Source organism: Sciurus carolinensis, chromosome 7 (assembly GCF_902686445.1).
Source record: "Sciurus carolinensis chromosome 7, mSciCar1.2, whole genome shotgun sequence".
NCBI lineage: Eukaryota > Metazoa > Chordata > Mammalia > Rodentia > Sciuridae > Sciurus > Sciurus carolinensis.
The window spans coordinates 112,752,141-112,771,735 of record NC_062219.1 but is presented as its reverse complement, the minus strand read 5'-3'; the positions used below and the strand labels follow the sequence as shown (position 1 = coordinate 112,771,735).

At 51.4% G+C, this 19,595-nt stretch overlaps 2 protein-coding genes across 2 annotated transcripts; both read right to left on the bottom strand.

Annotated features, from left to right (window-relative positions):
* Positions 1 to 850: 850 nt before the first annotated feature.
* Cul7 (cullin 7) lies at positions 851 to 15,411 on the bottom strand. The gene is given in 28 exon segments (XM_047558784.1): positions 851 to 1,251; positions 1,475 to 1,680; positions 1,757 to 1,883; positions 2,015 to 2,160; positions 2,937 to 3,201; positions 3,304 to 3,520; positions 3,689 to 3,849; positions 5,163 to 5,345; positions 5,428 to 5,534; positions 5,729 to 5,911; positions 6,185 to 6,271; positions 6,274 to 6,317; positions 6,610 to 6,785; positions 6,940 to 7,035; positions 7,292 to 7,397; positions 7,546 to 7,717; positions 7,810 to 7,900; positions 8,142 to 8,369; positions 9,632 to 9,737; positions 9,819 to 10,056; positions 10,953 to 11,211; positions 11,492 to 11,688; positions 11,783 to 11,921; positions 12,405 to 12,905; positions 13,040 to 13,191; positions 13,648 to 13,760; positions 13,762 to 14,230; positions 15,028 to 15,411. Coding segments are annotated over 27 exon segments (5,085 nt in total). The 5' UTR covers positions 14,223 to 14,230; positions 15,028 to 15,411; the 3' UTR covers positions 851 to 927.
* A 228-nt stretch (positions 15,412 to 15,639) lies between these two features.
* On the bottom strand, positions 15,640 to 19,506 carry Mrpl2 (mitochondrial ribosomal protein L2). The gene is made up of 7 exons (XM_047558252.1): positions 19,340 to 19,506; positions 17,799 to 17,967; positions 16,949 to 17,090; positions 16,717 to 16,832; positions 16,533 to 16,643; positions 16,200 to 16,273; positions 15,640 to 15,886 (listed from the first exon to the last, which is right to left on the bottom strand). The coding sequence occupies exons 1-7, from the start codon at positions 19,433 to 19,435 to the stop codon at positions 15,674 to 15,676; spliced, it is 921 nt and encodes a 306-aa protein (XP_047414208.1). The 5' UTR covers positions 19,436 to 19,506; the 3' UTR covers positions 15,640 to 15,673.
* Positions 19,507 to 19,595: the final 89 nt, after the last annotated feature.

The window sequence follows — 19,595 nt, the reverse complement described above, 5'->3', positions numbered from 1 at the left end:
CCCTCCTTTCTTCTGTAACTCTCTCCCTGTCACTGCTGAGCTTCAAGAACCCTGGACTCCTTCCCTCCTCCCCACAGTCCCTGCCAAGATGCAGAACTCCACCCCTGGCATTGGGTCCCCTAGTCTGCTCTGCACAGCCTCAATGTGGGTGGGACCAGATCAGCCAATCAGTGGGCAGCAAACCTCCCCCATGGCAGCATGGCTTGCTTAGGGGGTTAGTTGGAGGTAGGAATTCCAGGACAGTGTGTGCTGCTCTACCAGAAGAGGAATGGAGGAGCTTATGAGAGGAAATAATGGCTGTATTCCTAAGTCTGCTTCTAACCACTGGATCAAAGACACAGGTTCCTGGGTGCTTGTAATGGCTGCAGGAGTCTTTTCTCTCCTGACAGGCTTAGGGAAGGCATCAGTGAATTGCACTCACTGCTGGGAGTGGCAGCCAAACAGGAACTCACTGGCAAATCCTTCCCTGGGTCAAATGCTTCCACACCTGTTACTCCTCAGTCCCTTAGCAACTGGTCCAGTACTACAAACAAGGAAAACGAAACCATGCTTGATAGCCATCCAAGTTACAAAGCATCTGGCTAGTGGCCGAGGTGGGCTTGGGTCACCAACCTGTGCACACACCCTTAGAAGGAGCTGAGATCTATCCTGGTCCACTTAACGCTGGCTGGAGCAGGCTGTGAAGACATATCTGACTGCCTCTCCCTGGATCCCCATTCCACCTTCCTCATCTTGACAAACAAGACTTCTGGCAAGGCAGGAGATAGCCTCAGTGCCAGAGGGCTCCCTCTCCCAGTCATCCAGGAAAGCCCCCTCCCCCTCTCAGCTTTAGAAGTCACCAAACAACAGATCACATAATCAAACTCCATGTTTTATTTCTGTAGAAAGCCCCCAGAAAGCCTCACCTATTCTGGACCATCTGTAGGGCTACCGGAAAGTAGAGAAGCTCTGGGTGCCAGTGCAGGAGGCATAGGGCACACCACGGGAGCGAATCTGCAGGGTGTGGAAGGTGAGTGGTGGGTTGGGGCCTGAGGAACCTGGGTTCAGGGACTCTGTGTGGGGCTCCATCACAGTCACAGGGACTGCATAGGACAGCATTTGGGGCCGGTCATCATGGCGTCTCAGCGTGCCCTTGCCCAAGAGGTGCAGGATGCAGGAGAGGACATCAGTGCTGCTACAGGCAGCCCCTCTACCAAGGCTGCTGACCAAACCCCTGGGAGGACATGGGCCCTTCTGCCAAGCCTCCAGCACCTGGTATGGGAGACCAGAGAGAAACAGGTCAGAGATACCACCTTCCATACCAGTCATGTGGTAAGACAGGAAGTCCTGAGCACATTAGGTGTAGCCCATCCTTGTTCCTTACATATCTACAGGCTGCACCTGCATGGTGCACAAGCTGCTTCAAACATGGACCTACCACCCCTGTAGGCTGCCCTCACCCCAAACCCACCCCTCTATGACCACCACTGCCTACCAGACAAACAAGCTGGTCAATGTGCAGCCCTTCGTCCCCATGGGCCTTGAGGATTCGAACAACAAGGCAGTTAAGAAGGTTCCATCTCTTTTCCAAGTTCCGGCCTTCTTCATCTTCAGCTTTCAGGTACGTCTGAGGTGGGATGAGCCACACATTGCCCCTCCTTGGCCTGGGTTCCTCACTGTCATCTCGAATCTTGAGCACCCCTGAAATAAATGCTGGTCACTTGATGGGGGAGCCTGGCTAACTCAGAACCGAGGCCCTCTGGCCCTGAGTGCATACCTCCTGGTACATCCTTCTGCTCCTGAAGGTCCAAGGGGCCTCTTGAAGAAGTGAGCGGCCCAATTGCCTGATTCAGCATATCCAGAGGGAGCCCCGAGGGTGCCAGCAGGCTCTCCACAGACACGGCCTTAAGATAAGAGGCACAAAGCATTCAGGGCCTCCCCAGAGTGGAGGAAAGAGGATGAAAGAAGAGTTCAGAAAAGTGAAGGACGAAGTGGGAAAAGGCAGAGGGGCAGAGGGGCAGAGGGGCTGGGCCACCTTCAGATTGTTGAGATTCAGCAGCAGCCACATTTGCACAGTGGACACATGAAGGGTCTGGTCCCCAAACTGCACCTCAGCCCGGCCCAGCCATGTCCACTGTAGTCGCCTCTGTGGGCCTCGCTCTAAGGCAGGGTGTCTCTGACCTGAAGAAGTGCCAGGTAAGGGAGGGACACGAAGGGGAGGGAAAAAGAAGGAATGGAGTTACAGGAAATGTGCACTATTGGCCAAGTTTTCTTTCTGCTGATCTCAGCAGAGCATGTGGCCTCAGCATTTATAGATAACAGTGGGTCCCCATCTGAAATTCCAGATCTCAACCTTCTCTGGTCTACCCCTCTGGCGAGTCCTGGGTATCTGGGAGCCAGTCTGGGTCTAGTTCTGTGTTGTTTTTTTGTTTTTGTTTGTTTTTGAGACAAAATGACAAAGTGAGGAAAGACTGAGGCTCTTATCACACTGGAATATTGCAAGAGAGGAACTTGTCTCCCCCTCTAGTCTGGGCGCTCCCTGAGGCAGACTCAGTCTCTTTTCCTCCTTGGTTGCTGCCCAGCCCGGGGATTAGCTCTCAATGGGAAGTTAGTGGTTTGGGACTACAAGTGACTGGCCAGGAAGGTGTCACATACCTATTCCAAGGGAAAGCCCTTTCTGGTGGCCTTACTCCGGAGCCGCCTCCTCTTATCCTCCCCACTACCCTCAGATTCTTGGGATCTGGAATCAGACAGCATCCTAACCCACACAAAACTGAAGCTTCTACCCTCTCTTTGCAGATCTACCTCCCTTCTCCTGTTGCCTGAGAGAGTCTTATCCCTAAAGACCATGTTTTTACCCACTAAGGCTCCCGCTCCCAGGTTCTACCCCAAACCTAGGCCCTTCCCCAGTAGCCTGTCCTCTCTCTAGTGCCCAGTCCCTCTGCCTGGCTCCTCACTCTTGCTGTAGAAGTTGGAGTATCGGTTCAAAGTGCCCCTCAGGTAGGAGGGCAGGCAGGTTCCAGGATTCAGCATATGGCAGATGGAGGCAACAGGCCAGCAGCGGGGGGACAGGACAAGCACAGATACTTCTGGCATTACTCCTTCATAGTAGAGGTCCTCATTCTCCTCTTCCTCCCGCTCCACCATATCTGCAGTCACCGCTTCCCCAGCATCCTCTTCCTTTCCACTCTTGTGCTCCTTGCCACTGGCCTCATGGCCTACCTGGAGGGGCATAGGATTTCCAAACGATGAGGGCCTCTTGTGTCCTGCTCCAAGTTCTCCCTTCCTACCCTCCCACTTGCTCATTCTTTCCCTGATACCTACCTGTATTTTTTTCTCTGTGTCCTCCAGCTTTAGGAGTTCCTGATCGAGCTGCTGGAGCTGGTAGACGTGGAACTGGCGCTGCAGCTCCTCTGAGGTGCTCAGGCTCCGCAACATCTGCTGAGGGAGGCGGTTGGGGAAGCAGGGACCAATCTGCTCCAGCACGGCCCCCTCTAGCCAGCTTGAGCCCACGCCCAGTAGACGGTCCGCCATGTACTGCCTGTGGCACATATAGCCCAGGCCAGATCTCAGTGGGGGTGCCAGCATGGACCAGCCTCCCACTCCAGGGTTCTAGCCTGACAATATTCTAGACTCCCAGGTTCTGTGAGCTAGCCCTGACCCACCATCCTTCCTCCCTCCATCTCCTACTCCATAGGTCCATACTCACTGGTAGTAATGCTCAAAGGTGGTAGCTATCTCAAGGCCAGAGAAATTTAGGACAGTTTCCAGGCATCGCTGCAGTTGTGCTAGCATCTCCATCCCCCGGGCTCCACCAATCCTGCTGCCCTGGATCCGCTGATCAATGTGCCGGGCAAACTGCTCACTCACCTAGATGTTGGGAAAGCAAGGAAAACCATGAGTGAGCAAGCTAGGGGAGCAGACGAGCAGAAGCAGGGAGAAGGTCTGAGAAAGGAGATATGAATGGCTGGCATCCTCATCCATTCGTCATCCCCTATTTCTTTGTTGTTGCTGGGAATGTAACCCAGGGTTTCGTACATGCTAAGCACATGCTCAAACACATGCTCAACCACTGAGCTACAGCACCAGCCTGGTCAGCACTTTCATAAAACTTTTATAAAATCATTAACTGAGTAAATAAGCAATACTAACAATTCTGAAAAGTATTTTTCTTCACATCATGTCTAAAAATTAGATAACAGTAATTTCATTTATTTATTTATTTTTGTGGTACTGGGTATTGAACACAGGAGCACTCTACCACTGAGCTACATCCCCAGTCCTTTTTTAAAAAAACTTTGTTTTAAGATAGGCAGCTTGTGATCCTCCTGCCTCTCAGCCTCCCAAGTAGCTGGGATTCATGTGCCACCATGCCCAGCTCAACTAACAGTAATTTTAAATGAGGAAATCAGTTACATGGACAAAGATGGTTTACTGTAGTATTGGTGATAAAACAGAACCAGAAGCAACGTAAGTAGGCACAGCTCCAATACCCTGCTGTGCTGTACCTTGCTTCCCAGGGCGCTTGTCAGGTTCACGATTTGCTTAACATTTGCCATGCATGTTCCTTAAATGAAGACCTTTGTCTTGCTCACCATTCTACCTTTAGCTCTCGTCACACTGTTTGACACCCAGTGCTTTTAAATAGAATGAGAATGGTGAGGTAAACAACAATGTATCCATTAGGTGGTATTAACGCACAAACAAAACATGAGGACGGGCAGCAACACTGGAAAAAACTTCTAATGTGCCTTGCCCAGTGGCTCATGTCTGTAATCCCAGCAACTGGGGAGACTGTGATAGGAGAACAAAAAGTTGATGCCCGATTGGGCAATTTTGTGTGACTCTGTCTCAAAATAAAAAATAAAGGGCTGCGGATATAGCTCAGATGGTAGAGTGCTTGCCTTGCAAGCACGAGGCCCTGGGTTCAATCCCCTGCACCACCAAAAAATAAAAATAAAAAAGTAAAATAAAAATAATAAAAAGGACTGGGGATATAGCTCAGTAGTAAAGACTCCTGATACAATCCCTAGCACACCTGCCCCCCCAAAAAGCCACCAAACATGGTTATACACAAATATATATTCCACACAGAATGGAAATGGAGGGTGGGCCACTTAGGGGAGGCAGGGAAGGGAGAGTCTGAGGGGAGAGGTCTGGTGAGGGGTGGGAGGGTGGCTTACATGGGCAGCTCTGAGAAAAGGAAGCCTGAGCAAGGCACCCGCACAGCCATTCTGCAGCGCCAGCAAGAAGGCTGCCCGTGGCCCAAACAGCTCAGAGCTCGACTTCTGCAGGTTATAAAAGTGTTCGCAATAGCGTGGCACAAAGTCATCATCCCGCCAGTATGAGGTCAGAAAGTTGTTCACCTGGAAGGAAAGAACAGGAACATGGAAAAGCACCCATTGTGCCACCTTCAGTGTCCCCTCACCCATGCCTGCTCCTGCCTACCTGCTCCTCTACCACAGCCCGCCAACAACGGGTCAGATTTCTCATGATGCTGCTTGGAAGGCCCCTGGTGGCCAAGGAGCTCCAGTCATGGCTTCTGTTTCTGCCCTCTGTGAAGACAGAAAGTGGCAGAGGCAAGGAGGGGGCGGCCCCTGAGGACCCCAAGGTCAATTCCTGAGGTCTTTTCTGACATGCTGCTGTCTCCAAAGTGACGTTCCTTGGAAGGGGTGACATGTCTCGCGTGTGAGTGGGGACTCGGAAAATGACCCTAACTAGACTTGCTACTGGAATCCCCAGTACTCACTGGGCCGAGAGGTGGCCACCACCGGCGGGGCTGTCTCACAAGGCTCCACATGCACTAGCAGGTGGGTAAGGCGACGCACACGTGAGGAGAACGCTGCTGCACGGCTCTGGGGATTATGAGCAGCCTCCCGACACTCCAGGTACTGATTCAACAGCCAGCCCAAGGGGCTAATGCCATCCTCATCTGGAGGGTGAGAAAAACAAGCCAACGCATGGCATGTTGGCATGTCTTTGGGGAATCGAGAGTGTCATGAAAAAGCAATGAGACTGAATGACACATGGCAGAAGGGTAGCAGGCTTCTCCTGACCTTACAGTGTTGGTTGGCACTTGGGCAGACCCTGGTGGGGAGGAGAGGACTAGGGTGACAAACACACCAAAGACCAAGAGCATATCCTAGGTATTTTAGGTTAAAGCAAGAAGGAGCTAATTGGTAGGGCCAGGTGTCAGAATGGTTACCAGGCGAGGTGATGTTCTGCACTAGGGGGCTGACCAGGGCCTCCCAGCAAGTCTTGCCCAGTGCTTGGGCGGCCTCATCATCAGGAGGAAGTGATCAGCAAAATTCTGCTCCTGGCGCAGAGCTCCATTCAGTCTGGGGAGGAGGATGGAGAAGAAAGGTGTCGGGTTAAAGCTTAAGTTGCCCAGTGTCTGCCCAGCCAGCTCACCCTCAGCACCGGGGCCAGAGCCTCTCTTGGTATTTTATAAGTTCCCTGGGCTAGCTGGTACATCCCATCCCCAGCATACAGGGGAAATTGCTTTATTCTTTTTTCCCCTTCCCAACTGTATTGAAGCCTTAACTCACGGCCTCCCTAGAACCCAGCCTGTTAGCCCTTAGGGATAATCTGACCTTCCACACAGACAGGTACAGCCACACTCTCACACACCTAGAACTCAGATGCAGAAGGCTCCTGCGGTCCTCTGCTATATCCTGACTCCAGGCCTGTGCCCGAACCATGTAGAAGAGGCGTGTGTGACGACACAGCTGCTCCCGGAACACTGGCCAGAAAATAGGCTTGGGGCCCAGGACCTCCAGCCCCCGAATGCGTGTGTCGATGCCACCCTATAACACACGCAGAACTGTTTCCATTTGCCCATACCCTCCTTGGGTTGGGCTAGGGTTGGCTATGCCCTCAATCCTCACCCCTGGAGCTGCCTGAGACCAGGCTCAAGATCCACAAAGTGCAGGGCCTCAGAACCCCACACCCCAGTCACACCTGCTGACAGCGCTTTATACGGATCTGGATGATGGGCCAGAAGCGGGTCAGGTTCTCCAACAGAGTCACCCGGCTGGCACAGGGCATCACATTCACCTGTCAAGGGGCAGAGAGGCCTGTCACCTCTGCATATGTGGATGAAAGTATTGAGAGCATGCATGTCAGCTCCAATTCCCTTGCTGTGTCCCTCTCTTCTATAGCCCTGGGATATAGGGCTTCAAAAAAGGGACCCTAATGCCACCCCCACTGCTTGGGACCTGATGCCATCACATAGGCACAGGGATAAAGGACTCTGCTTTCTGTGGGGCTCAAAACAGGAAGTTAGGAGTTGAGGGCAGGATAGGATGCCTACCGAGTTGAGTTCTGTGTTAAGAGAACTGGTGCTGTCGCCTCCGCACACCACCAGCCGGGCTGGCATGTAGCTCGAGTCTTCACCAGCCACCAGCAGAGTCAGCTGCCTAGGAGTGGGAAGGAAGAACCAATGGGAATTGGAACCTCTCATGCTCAGAGGACTCACCAAATTTGAAGGATGGTGTGTCCCCCAACACAGGGAAGTCACAAGAAAGCACAGGTGTGTGGTTGAGCAAATGCATGGGAGCATATTACCTGATGAGGACACCTTGACGCATGTGCAAAGTGATGTAGTGGGAGCCTGCACTGCCATTGGACTCCCAGTAGGTCTTGGGGTTGCGATCTGTCAGCTTGCTAGCACGGTGCGGGTTGGAGGACACCTCCACTTTCTCCCAGCACTTGTCCTCCTTCACTTCCACACTGGAGCCTGGGGAAGAAGTGGAGGTCACAGTCTGGCAAGTATAGAGGGGAAATGGTGTAGGTGTGGGGATGCTGAGCAACTGGGGGACAGGCACGAACCCTGGCACAGGTATCTGAGGAACACATCAAAGAAAGGGATGTTGATGGGTCGGTGGGTTCGTCTGTGGTCTTCGATTTGGCCCAGCACCATCTGCAGCCAGAACGTCAGAGAGAGGAGGTATGGGAGGAACATGGAAAGACACACAGAAACTTGGATGGAGGAAAGATTAAGCAGTGGTGGGAAGAGAGGGCAGGGAACGAATGCCCCCAGGCTCACTTGAATCACCTGCTGTTCCCAGTTTCAGGAACACAGACACTTCCCAACCATTGTTTGGTGCCATATTCTTAGGCAGCTCTGAACCCACAAGATTTGCCTTGCCCTTCCTCCTGACCTGGATGCAGCCACCTAGGATGTTAGTGGTGAGCTTCCGGTAGAGGTGGGCATGCTTTTCACACTTGAAAACCATGTCCCGCAGCTCCTGAGCTAGCTCCAACTTTCCCAGGTGCTTTTCCAGGGCCTTGGAGATGGCATCCCGGGCTCCCAGCTGATTCAGCACCACAGCATAGTCCCTGCTTGCTGAGGTCAGCCGGTGCAAGAAGATGATCAGTTCCTGGAGCACCTGGGATGGGGATGTGGACGGGTAGTAAATCCAGGAGACGGGGCACAAGCCACAAGGGCACCCATAGTGGTACAAACCCATTATGTAATTGAGTGCTGGGGGTGCTGCAGTGAACGAGACAGAGTGAGGAAGTAAAAAGACAGGGATGGGAGAGACACGGAGCTAGGTGGAGTTAGAGAATCAAAAGCAAGCCAAAAGGGAAAGAGCCAAGGGACATCTTGCCAGCCTGGGGTTCTAGGCTACTGAGTATGTTGACAACAGGTAGAGAGAGAAATCCTGAATTCTCCCATTCAGGCCCCGCTATCCTGAGAACCAGCTGTGTAGGTCTGTGTTCTGAAATGTTCAGGCCCCAAAAGTTCAGAAAATTTGGGAGGGCTCAGTGGGACTCAAGAGGGACTAGATTTGTGTGTATTCCCTCAGTGGCACCCTCTCAGAAACCAAACACAAGGAACAGCCAAAAGTGGACGGCAGACACCCACTACCACCAAAGCCATTCTGATCCCTTCTGAAGCCTTCTGTGCCCAGGACCTCTCTGTAACTCTTGCAGGAGACACCTGTAACGTGATGTTCCCCGCTGCCTCCTACACCCCTTCCCACCATAGAACCAGCCAAAAAAGGGACCAGTGAAGCTCTTCTTTATATTTGCGTAAGAAACACAGGAAGGATACATAAAATTAATACAAGTGATTATCAATAAAATTAACACAGTGGGGGGAGCACTGAGTGACAGAAATTCAAGTGGAAGCAAGAATTCTCAATGTATACCTTGTTATATCATTTTGATTTGTGAACTGTTTGAATGTATTACCTATTTTAAAAAAATAAAATAAAATTTTATAACTTTTTTCTTCAGGTGCTGGGGATTCAACCCAGGGATGCTTTATCACTGAGCTATACCCCCAGCCCATTTTTATGTTTTATTCTGAGACAATCTCACTAAGTTGCTGAGGCTGGCATTGAACTTGCCACCCTCCTACCTCAGTCTCCTGAGTTGCTGGGATTGCAGGCTTGAGCCACTGTGCCCAGCTAAAATTCAATTTTTTTTTTCTTTGCGGTACTGAGGATCGAAACCAGGACCTTGTGCTTGTAAGGCAAGCACTCTACCAACTGAGCTATCTCCCCAGCCCTAAAATTCGATTTTAAAAGCAAAACTTCAACCAGAGCACAGAGGCTCTATCATTTCCTTGCCCAGAGTTTGCCTCACCAGTGGCTGCCTTGTGTCCTCTCCCTCCCAGCATCTCCCTGGAGCAGGGCAGGGGTACCTCTCGATCAGTGTTGGGGGACCGTAGGCAGGTCATGCAAGCATCCATAGCCTCGTGCCAGGGGAGCAGCAGTGCCTCAGGGAAGTCCACCAGCTGTTTCAAGATTCTGGAAGCAGGGGTGGAAGGCAGAGATGTACAGCTGGCCCGAGGCCCCCTTGCCCATGCCAGCACCACACCAGTCCCTCACCTCAGCACAGTCAGATGCAGGGCCCTGTTGGTAGCTGGAGTATCCAGGCTCTGCATCAGTGCAAGGAAGGGCTGGGGTTGCCGCTGGAGCTGCAGCAGGCATGGCTTGACCTCACTGTCCCGGGGTCCTTCAGAGCTCAGGGCTTGTTCCAGATCCACGAGGAGTTTCCCAGCTGGGCCCAAACCCTCCACCAGATGCTGCAGGGCAGCACTGGGGCTCTGAGGTGGGGGTTCCTTCGCTACAAGAAGAGGTGTGTCACAAGAATTTGTCACTGTTAGTGATACAGAAGCTCAGAAAAGGACAGAAAAGGACAGATCTTTTTCGCTAATGTCTCCTAAAAATGATTTTGATTTTTTCCTTTTTGTGCTAGTATAGAACCCAGGGCACAGTGTATATCAAGAATACACACTCTACCACTGAGCCACACACCAAGCCTGAAATTTTTTTTCCTTCCTATAAATTAGTTTTGGAGATTTCATAATCTCTCTCTTTTTTGAACAGGAGCACTCTACCACTGAGCTACAACCACAGTCCTTTTTAAGTATTTTTTATTTTGAAGCAGGGTCTCATTAAATTGCCCATGCTGGCCTCAAATTTGCCATCCTCCTTCCGCAGCCTCTCAAGTCACTGGATTATAGGCATGTACCACCATACCAATCAGGGCTTTTTTAGGCTTCAAAAACCTCTTGCAATGTTCTAACTTTACATCTTCCATTTTTCTTTTTAAATATGGCTATCTTGCCTAGGCCAGACTTGAACTCCTGGACTCAAATGATCTTCTCACCTCAGTCCCCAAGTAGCAGGGACTATCAGTATGCACCACCACACTTGGCTTTCCTTCTTTCTTCAAAATATTTTTAGTTGTAGATGGACACAATACCTTTATTTTATTTTTTATATGTGATGATGAGTACATGCTAGGCAAGTACTCTACCACTGAGCCACAACTGCAGCCCACTCCTTCTGTATTCTTTAAGGGAAGTACAGGGTCTGCTTCTCCAGTTGTTGCTTATCTGGATTCTTGTTAAAGTGCCATCTCTTCCAGACAGAAGTGCACAATAAGCAGCACAGTCCTTAAGAATGCCCTCTTGCCTTAGGTGGCAAGCCTGCTTAGGCTGTCTGTTTGGAACCCACCTTCCACTCTGGCTGCATTTTCTGACTCCTGAGGCTGGGCCTGGGCTTTCAGCAGGAGCACATCTTGCTGGGCTTCTAGAAAGGATGGGAAAGCTGGCTGCCCTGCCAGGGCCTCAGGACCATACTTCCTGTAGACCCGGCAGTTGAGCAAGTCCCTGAGGGCACTGTCATCAAGTCGCTGGGGCAGAGACAGCAGCATGTCCTGGGCCAATTCGATAGGTACAGCCAGCTCAGCCAGGATCTCCTCATCCAGAATGTGCTATCAAGGAGAAGGTCTCACTGAAGACAGCCCTAAGGGCAGAGGCTCCAGATGAACCTGGTAGAGGCAGAGATCTCCCCTGCCAAATACTCTCCACCCTGAACCTCTCATGGCTTGGAGCTGGCTTCTCCCAGTTTACCCACGTCTGCATCTCTGAACATTCTAGACCCCTCCCCTATGGCCCTTTAGTTATCTACTTCCTTTTGTCATTTGGAGCCTTCCAAATGTCCATCACAGTCCAGCCCTTGCAGCAGTGCCCGCCAACCCCTGGTGTCTCTACCTCTCCTTCCAGGTTCTCCTGCAGGATCTGGAGAACCTCCTGGTAGGCAGGCCCATCCAGCTTCTTGATGAAGAAGAGGAGCTCCCACCACTCAGCCTGGGTCAGGTGTTCACTCTCCTCGGCATCCTCATCCTCAGGCAGCACATAAGGCACAGCATAGAGCTCAGTCATAGGCTTCCAACGCCAGGAGGGCAGTGCTGGGGAAATGGGCCATGGACAGCCATGTCAGTGCCCCAGTCAGACCACCATTCCTCTGCTCAGAGGTGACCCCTACATTCTCTTTGAGCTCACCTCCACCCAAGGCTCCACTGACCACTGCCCCCTGGTACTCATCAGCTTCAACCATGTCCTCAATGTCTTCCTCAAATCCCAAGATCTCCAGCATGTGCCAGTGCACCCAGTAGGTACGGCCTGTTGACTCCCACAGCACCTGGATGATGGGGGGGAAATGAGGGAAGGGGAGAAGAAGGCTCACCAAGACTGGCTATGTCCCACTGATGAGGACTCATAACTCACAGGATGACCACCTGGCCAGGTTTGGAAACACCTCCAAATAGCCACACTGGCATATGAAAAACATGTTCATGTACCCAAAGGATACATTCCTCTTCTGGGATGAGCTTTGTCTGTCCTCCCAGTCTACGCTTAATGGCTTATATTGCTATACTTACAGCTGGCTTCAAGCACCCCATCTCCCTGATCCTGACCTTTGGAAAAATCTAACTATATCACTTTCTTCCTAAGTGTGAGTCTCTGATACCCAGAAAGTCTTAGCCCTTCAAATGACCCCATTTTACCATCTTGATATGAGGGTTTTCCCCTTGGATTGCCAAGCTAAGGGCCAAATAAAGGCACAACTAAGCCTGACCAATAATAGATTCAGAACAGTGTCCTACCACAATGCCTCCCTCACCTGCACAGGGGGCACACCACTGTTGCTCTGCCGGAACTCGCCTTCATCCCCAACGCTGATCTCCTCATAATCATCCAGCATTCGCACTCTCATGCCCGGCTGCAGCATGTCCCGCACATATAAGGCATAGGTGTTGCCACTTGCAAACTCAGATCGAGGGCGAAACCGCCTTGATCTCCTGAAGGAGCGTTGGGCCTGGGTGGATAGGTGCTCTGGACTGGCATCTGCAGGCTGAGGCTGGAAGATGGAACAAGGGGACCGCACCAGGCTCCCTGGTCTGCTTGTGGCCCAGTCCCAACGCATGGCCTGCACCAGCTCAGAGATCAGGGTGCCCATGGCCATGCTGAATTCCAGTTCCAGCCGGCCCCTCTCCCCACTCAATTCCTCAGGGGCAGAGTTGTTCTGGGCTCCTGGTTCCCCAGCACTGTCATTTAGCTGATCCAGGAGAAAGGTAACATGCAAATACCGCTTTACCAGGGAGAAGAGCAGCCTTCCTGGGACCTGTGGGATATAAAATTTAGCTTTTACCCACCTTGTCAGCTTTAGTTCCTCTTTCCACAGTCCTCTGACAGGTGCAAAGGCCTAGTTCTCAGCCCTTGCTCACAGCCTCCCCACTTCTTGCCCCCATAGGATACCTGTGGCAGCTGAATGCCCTCGAAAGACATAGGATGTTCAGAGAGTGTGGCCTGTGCAAACAGAGCTAGCAGAGCACATCGGCTGTCAAAATCCAGGTGTTTCTCAATGGCTTCTTGCTGGCTCAATGACAGAAGGATCTGGGTCCGGGTCCCTGTAACCCACACCAGAGTCAGTAACTGCTCCATAACCTCATTCTTCCTGGGCATCTCTCCTAGACTTTTTACTCACTCAATAAATAAAAGTCCTTTTGCTACTACTCAGTGGAAATGACATGATTTGTTGATTTGCTTCAAAAGCCAGAATTTACTATCTTACCCATACCCCCTCCCACACCTACAATCTGTAATAGTCTAAAATCCAGACTCTTGCTTTGCATAGAAAGGCAATTAATATGAGGTTCTTGTGGACTGGGACAGTTATTCTTTCTGCAAAGGTGACCCTGCCCCTCCCAACCCCACCCTCTCCTTTTCTTCAAACTCTACGAGAAGGGCAATAGAATCTTTTTACGTACTGATGAGGTCAGAGGCTCCTGCCACAGTGTCCTGTGAGTCCCTGAGCCGACCCAGCCCCTCTCCTGCTTTCCCTTCCTCCCCATACTGTCCCTCACCAGCATCATGGGAGGATAGGGCTTGTATCATCCGGCCTGCACTCCAGCGAATCTGATAATCAGGACTACTCAACATGTGCATGAGCAAGTCCAGGACCCTGGGGTCTTTGAAGACCCAGTGAGGGCTCAATGCTAGCATAGGCGCTGAGTACATGGACAGTGTGAAGCAAAGGAGCAGGAGGGATTGTGCCCACACACTCCTCTAGCTGTCGAAGAGCCCTCTGAATCAGGGACTTCACATCAGTTTCCATCTCCCCTAGCACAGTTTTGTCCAGGGCTCCAGCCTCTGCAGACTCTCTGGAGGGCCCGATGACCTGGCCATCCTCGCCCAGCATCTTGTGGCAGTTGGCATAGATCTCGTCATCAGACATCCATAGCAGGATGTGCTCAGCTTTGCAGTCCACTTGGCTAGAGGCCCCATCGCCATCATCTCCGCGCCTGAGAATCAGCCAGCGAATCTGGTACTCAGGGTGCCCATCATGGCCCACCCGCTGGCGGATCAGCTCATCGGGATAGGCATGCAAGCCAGGCCCCAGAGGCACCCTGAATTCCCTGTAGCGGAGTTCCCCCACCATCCTGGCACCTGGGACACGAGAAAAAGAACAGGCAAGCTGAAGTGAGAGGGGAGGTCAGAAATCAAGGCCTCCCAAGAGTTGGGGAAACAAATGTGGCAACAGCTGTTGGGCTGGGTGGGGTAAAGCTGGGCCCAGGAGTTGTCCGCTGCAGGCTGGGTGGGGCCAGGACTAGGCGGAGGAACACTGGGGTATTTGTTCTGAAAGAACAAAATTTGGGGGCCAAAAGGAAGACCTCAGAGGCCTGCAGCATGGAGCGAGTTGATCTCCAACAGTGAGAGGGAGATGTGGGGCAGGGCAGCCTCAGAGTTACAAGCGGAATCCCAAGGCTATGGAAGGGTATGTGTGAAGCCAGAAGTATGTTTGGGGGGTGGGGAGGGAAATGCGAGTGTGTATTAAAAGAGGTGCTATTTCTAAGGGCTGAAATACCGGATTGAGTCACAGAGGATTGAGACCCAGAGAACTGGTGATGGAGTATGAGTGCATGGCGCTACGGGCTGGGAGGAGGGGGTCGGGGGCCCAGGCACTACAGCCCAAGCAATAGGACCAGAAAGGCTGCTGGGGAGCCACGAGGCCCCAGACAGGGTGCATCGGAGACCCGGTGGGTGAGGCGCGTGAGGCTTGGTCGATCAGACCAAGACCCTCATGAGAAGCCGGGATATCGCGACAGGATGGGAGAGGGGTCTACGCTAGATAAAGAATCCTGAGGTGCCAAGGTAAAGCAGGGAGCGAGATGGAATGAGCGCGAGGCTCGGTGCGCGAAAAAGTCCAGGGTAGGGGCAGGGGGCCGCGGCGGGGCTCAGGCCACCTCAGAAGTCCACCGGGGTCCTTGCGCGAGGCCTGTCCTTCGCAGAGTGAGGGACGCGGCACAGACGATGGCGGCGACTGGCGAAGATTATGGCCCCGCCTGGGCCCCCCAAGGGGTCGGGGCAGGAGGGGGCGTGCCTCCGCAGGACAGGCAGAAGGGCAGGGGGCGTGGCGCGGCGGAACCTAGAGCCCCGGGGTCGTGCCACTGTCCTCGGTGTCTCCTGTGGCAGGGCGGGGCCTGGTCCCTGCTGGTGGCGCCGTGCACCCAGCTCAGGGGGCTCTGCGGCCCGCCCAGAGCCACCGCTCATTTCCGCCGGACCTAGCGGAAAGCTGGGGGCCCTTGGAGCGCTGGGGTGGAGCCGCGGGTGCCACCTCGGCAACGCGCGGCACCTCCTTCTTTGCTCCGCCCTTTCCTCTTCCTTTCTGTCCTTACTCCTGCCGCCGGAAGTGCCTTCCCACTTCCCAAAGTGAGAACTGGAAGAGACCTTGGAGGTCATTTGTGTCCCCCTCCTCCATATTGCCCTTTCCTTTCTCCTCCCCCCATATACTTGTGTGCTCCTTTTACCCATGTCCAATCTGTATCCCCCCTCCCAAAAGAAAACCCAGGAACAGATAAAAATTGGTCATTTTATTAGAGTCCAGGGATATCAACTTTGGGAGGCAGCGGAGGGCAGCTTCACGTAACTCTTCATGGGGGGCAATGGCCGAATCTTTCGGCCGGCCCAGCCCCCCTTGCGGTGCCACAGCCCACTAGAAGGCCTCTTGCCCAGCCAGCGGTTCCGACCAGCTTTGCCGATGACCCGTTTGTTATGATCAACATTGGATACTCGACCTACTGTTGCTGTGCACGTTTCCAGTACCTGACAAAGCGGATGGAGGAGAATCACTGTGAGGGGAAGAAACCTGATGACGTTGAAAGCAGAACACTGCGGAACCTAAATGCGGAGGGTGGAGGTGAGGGAGCTGTAGTAGCAACTGGATAGTTGAAAAGACAATGTTTCTTCTTCCATTATGGTGCCAACCTGACAAAGCATGCTTAGGTATGCTGCAAAGGACAGACCCAGGTGGAGGAAGTTTCTACCATCATAAAACATCTGAGAGCAATCCCAGGCAGGAAAAGGTACATTCCAAAAATTCCTCCTTTGCTAATACCGCCCACCTGTACCTACACACCTGCATTTGCCTCTTAGAGGGCAACTGGATAATGGCTGTTCCATTCACCTTCCGCAGCAGCACACCACATGTCCCTAGGGAAGGGAGAAGCAGCTTTGCCACCCTCCACAAAGGTGGGGGAGTACCCAAGGGTCATATCCCATATGCTACCCTTACCTTGCCTTTTAGGAAAAGACAAAACAAAGAAGGATGCATGCTGTGTTTTATATCGAAACACAAGCACATGTTCTTCTGCCAATGGACCAGACCTGGGCCCATGGGTTTAGAGAATTGCAACACAAACATCCCTTGGTCTTTCAAATTGTGAGACCCAGGTAGTTCCTTTTCCCATACCTGCAGCTCGGATATACTGAGCCCCTCGGCCTGGCTCACTTTCCACGTTGTTAATGAGAGTCCCCACAGGCAGGGCCCCAAGAGGATGTGCATCCCCTTCCCGAGCAGCAACTAAAAGACAGAATTTTATCAGCTCTAGAACCTTTGCAGCTTCCAGTCCATACATCTGGTGGCCATCTCTCACCTGCCATTCGGCCTATGTGGTTAGAGTTCAGGATTACATCTCCCGCCTGCATGTTTTCTGTGGCAATGATCCAGCGTTTCCGATTGCCCCCAGCAACCAGAGCTATGTCTGCTGACCTGTTCAGGATGATGGACAGGGAGAAAGATCATCAAGGAAGACTGATATCATCTGATAACAAACTTCACGGCAGTCATTCAGACCACACCATCACTGTCCCACATCCCAAACTTGCCTACAAGGATCATAGCGGACTCTGATAACCTTCTCCTCAAAGGGTTCAGGCTTAGTCTCCTGCTCCGGCCGGAACCGCAGAAAGTCAATCATTCGATAAAGTTGCTTGTGGCCCCCACCAATACCATGTACTCTGATGCGGCCTGTGGTCAAGACAGTTTGGGAATGGGGTCCAGGTAAAATTAGTTCAGCTTCTACCTAGCATTAACAACAGGCCTGTCCTGGTCCAGAGAGCAGTGCTTCCTAACATTATGGCACAAAAAGGAAATGGTAAGTCTGGGCACAGTGGTACGTGCCTGTAATCCCAGGTACTGAGCAGGAGGATTCAAAGTTCAAGGTTAGCCTAGGCAACTCTGCAAGACCCTGTCTCAAAATAAAAAGGTTTAGGGATGTATCTCACTGGTAATCCCCAATGCCACAAAAACAGGGACAGGGAGCAGAGAAAAAGAAGAAAGATAGAGAATGATAAAAAATTGTACAGCTCACTGGGGTAAGGTGGTTGGGGCAACATCTATATGGAGTTTGGTAAAAATATAATTATATGATTACTGAACTTGGATAATAGTTCCAGAAAATTTACTTCAAAGCATTGAGTTCAGAAAGTTTACTAAGACATATAAATTGTATTCATAATAATTTCAACTGTTAAAAATGTTGGAAGAATGTCACGGCACTTCCTGTGTGTGGCCAGTTGTCTGTTGTTTTGTGTTCTACTCTCTGGCTCCAATACATGCTGAAGGAGCCTCTCAATACATACTGTTGAATTACATTCCTCTACACTTTACAAGGTGTAAGTGTGTTATTATACAGGTCAAGAGTCCTAGCATAAGCCCCCTTGCCCTTGTCCCCACCTGTGTGGTCTCGACCCCCAGATTTCCTCTTCTTCACAGGTACAATGGTGTACTTTGTACAACTCTTCCAGGACACAAACTTGGCATGAAGAGCCACAGAAGTAAGTATTGGGCGGCAGGGGAGCAACAGCAAGGCGGAGGGCAGTTGGAGGAAGGCATTGCTCACCACCTAGAGATAAAAAGAAATCTCTTCACTTGAAAACTAACTGAAGAGGGCTCAGACTGATTTTAGTTCATAGTTCAATTTCTCCTGGAAGCATTCTTCACTAGCTGTCCAAAACCTCCACCCTTTACTGCTTGCACAAACACCAGTGCAGAATATTTACCCAGGTGTGTATGTGTTGATTACCTCTCATTTGATTCTTTCACCTCTAAAGTATTTCTTCAATGGAATATTCTCCCCTTGGTCATCTCCTTTCAAATCTGGCTCAAAATCTCTGTCTCCAAGAAGCTTTTCCTTCCCTAAACAACTCCTTTCTCCAGAGCTGGTAACTTCCACACATCCATATACCACCATCAGCACCAATGCTTTTTGCCCTCAGTCTTATATTTCTGGGAGTTTCCCACATAGGAATGGAGGTAAAGGATCATTTCTCTCTAGTTCCTCACTGTATTCCCAGTATTTCAAAGTAGGCTGATTTGGTTTTGAACTTCAGCCTGAGAGCACCACAGGTATAAAACTGACAATTTCCCTTTTCTGTGACTTATCAGTTGCCCACTAGGGACCTCAGGATACCTTCTCCTGAGGCTGTATTCTTGGTATCTTGCCCAGCATTCTCTAATCTCAGCAATAACTCATTCTTGTAGGTATCATAATGATTAAGAGCACAGGCTCAGCCTGTGTGGTGGCACATGCTTGTAATCCTACCTACTTGGGAGGCTGAGGCAGGACGACTACAAGTTTGAGGTCATCTGCAACAACTTACACCCTATCTCAAAAAATAAAAATAACTGGGGATGTAAACCAGAGGTAAAGCATCCCTGGGTTCAATCCCCAATACCAAAATAATATTAACAATTATAATAATAAAGCTGAGAGTGTAGCACGTCTAACATGTGCATAGCCCACGGTTGAATACTCAGCACAAAAACAAAAAAGCAAAACAGAACAAAACAAAAACGGAGCTTCTGAATCCAGACTGCCTAGCTTCAATAGTTGGTATGTGACTTTGGACTGCTTGTCAGCTTTCTCATCTGTAAAACGGAAATGACCACTTTACAGAGTGGCTGAAAAGAATTTATTGGAAACGTCTACTACTTAAGCCTCGCTTATCATAGACACGCAATAGTTATTACTGAAATCTGTACAACTGGTGATCCGCAGAAGAGCATGCGCCCCAGTATCTCCTCTGAAGAATCTCGCCTTATGGTGTAGCAACATTTATAAAGGAGAGAGCTGAGGCTGAAAGTGACTTATCCAAGATCACGGGCCTGCTTTACTCTTGACCGGACTCGTTCGCATCCCCTGCCTCTCATTCCTAGCAGCCCTCTCTCCCGTGGCCCAAACCGAAACAGCCTCCTTCCCGGGTAAGGCGGATTACCTGCGCTGCAGGAAGTAGACTCGGGCCGGGGGCTGTAATGGCCGGAGGCGCCAGACTCAAAGAGCCCAGAGCACGGGTCAGTGCACACAGGGTCATGGGGGTGGCCCCGATCCCTTGGGTGCAGCACACTATCTTTACCTTTAGCCAGGCTACTAGGCGCAGCCAGATGACGTTCTGCTCTCCGCGACGTCGCTTTCCAGTAACGTAAAAGGAGGCGGGCTAGAACCGGAGATAGGCTTACTTTCCTCCCCGCAGC

Coding starts and splice junctions, on each gene's coding strand:
- Mrpl2 (XM_047558252.1), bottom strand. CDS start 19,435: ATGACCCTGTGTGCACTGACCCGTGCTCTGGGCTCTTTGAGTCTGGCG. Junction 17,968..19,339: donor GTCTACTTCCTGCAGCGCAG/GTAATCCGCCTT, acceptor TTTTATCTCTAG/GTGGTGAGCAATGCCTTCCT. Junction 17,091..17,798: donor TGGGGGTCGAGACCACACAG/GTGGGGACAAGG, acceptor TCTTGACCACAG/GCCGCATCAGAGTACATGGT.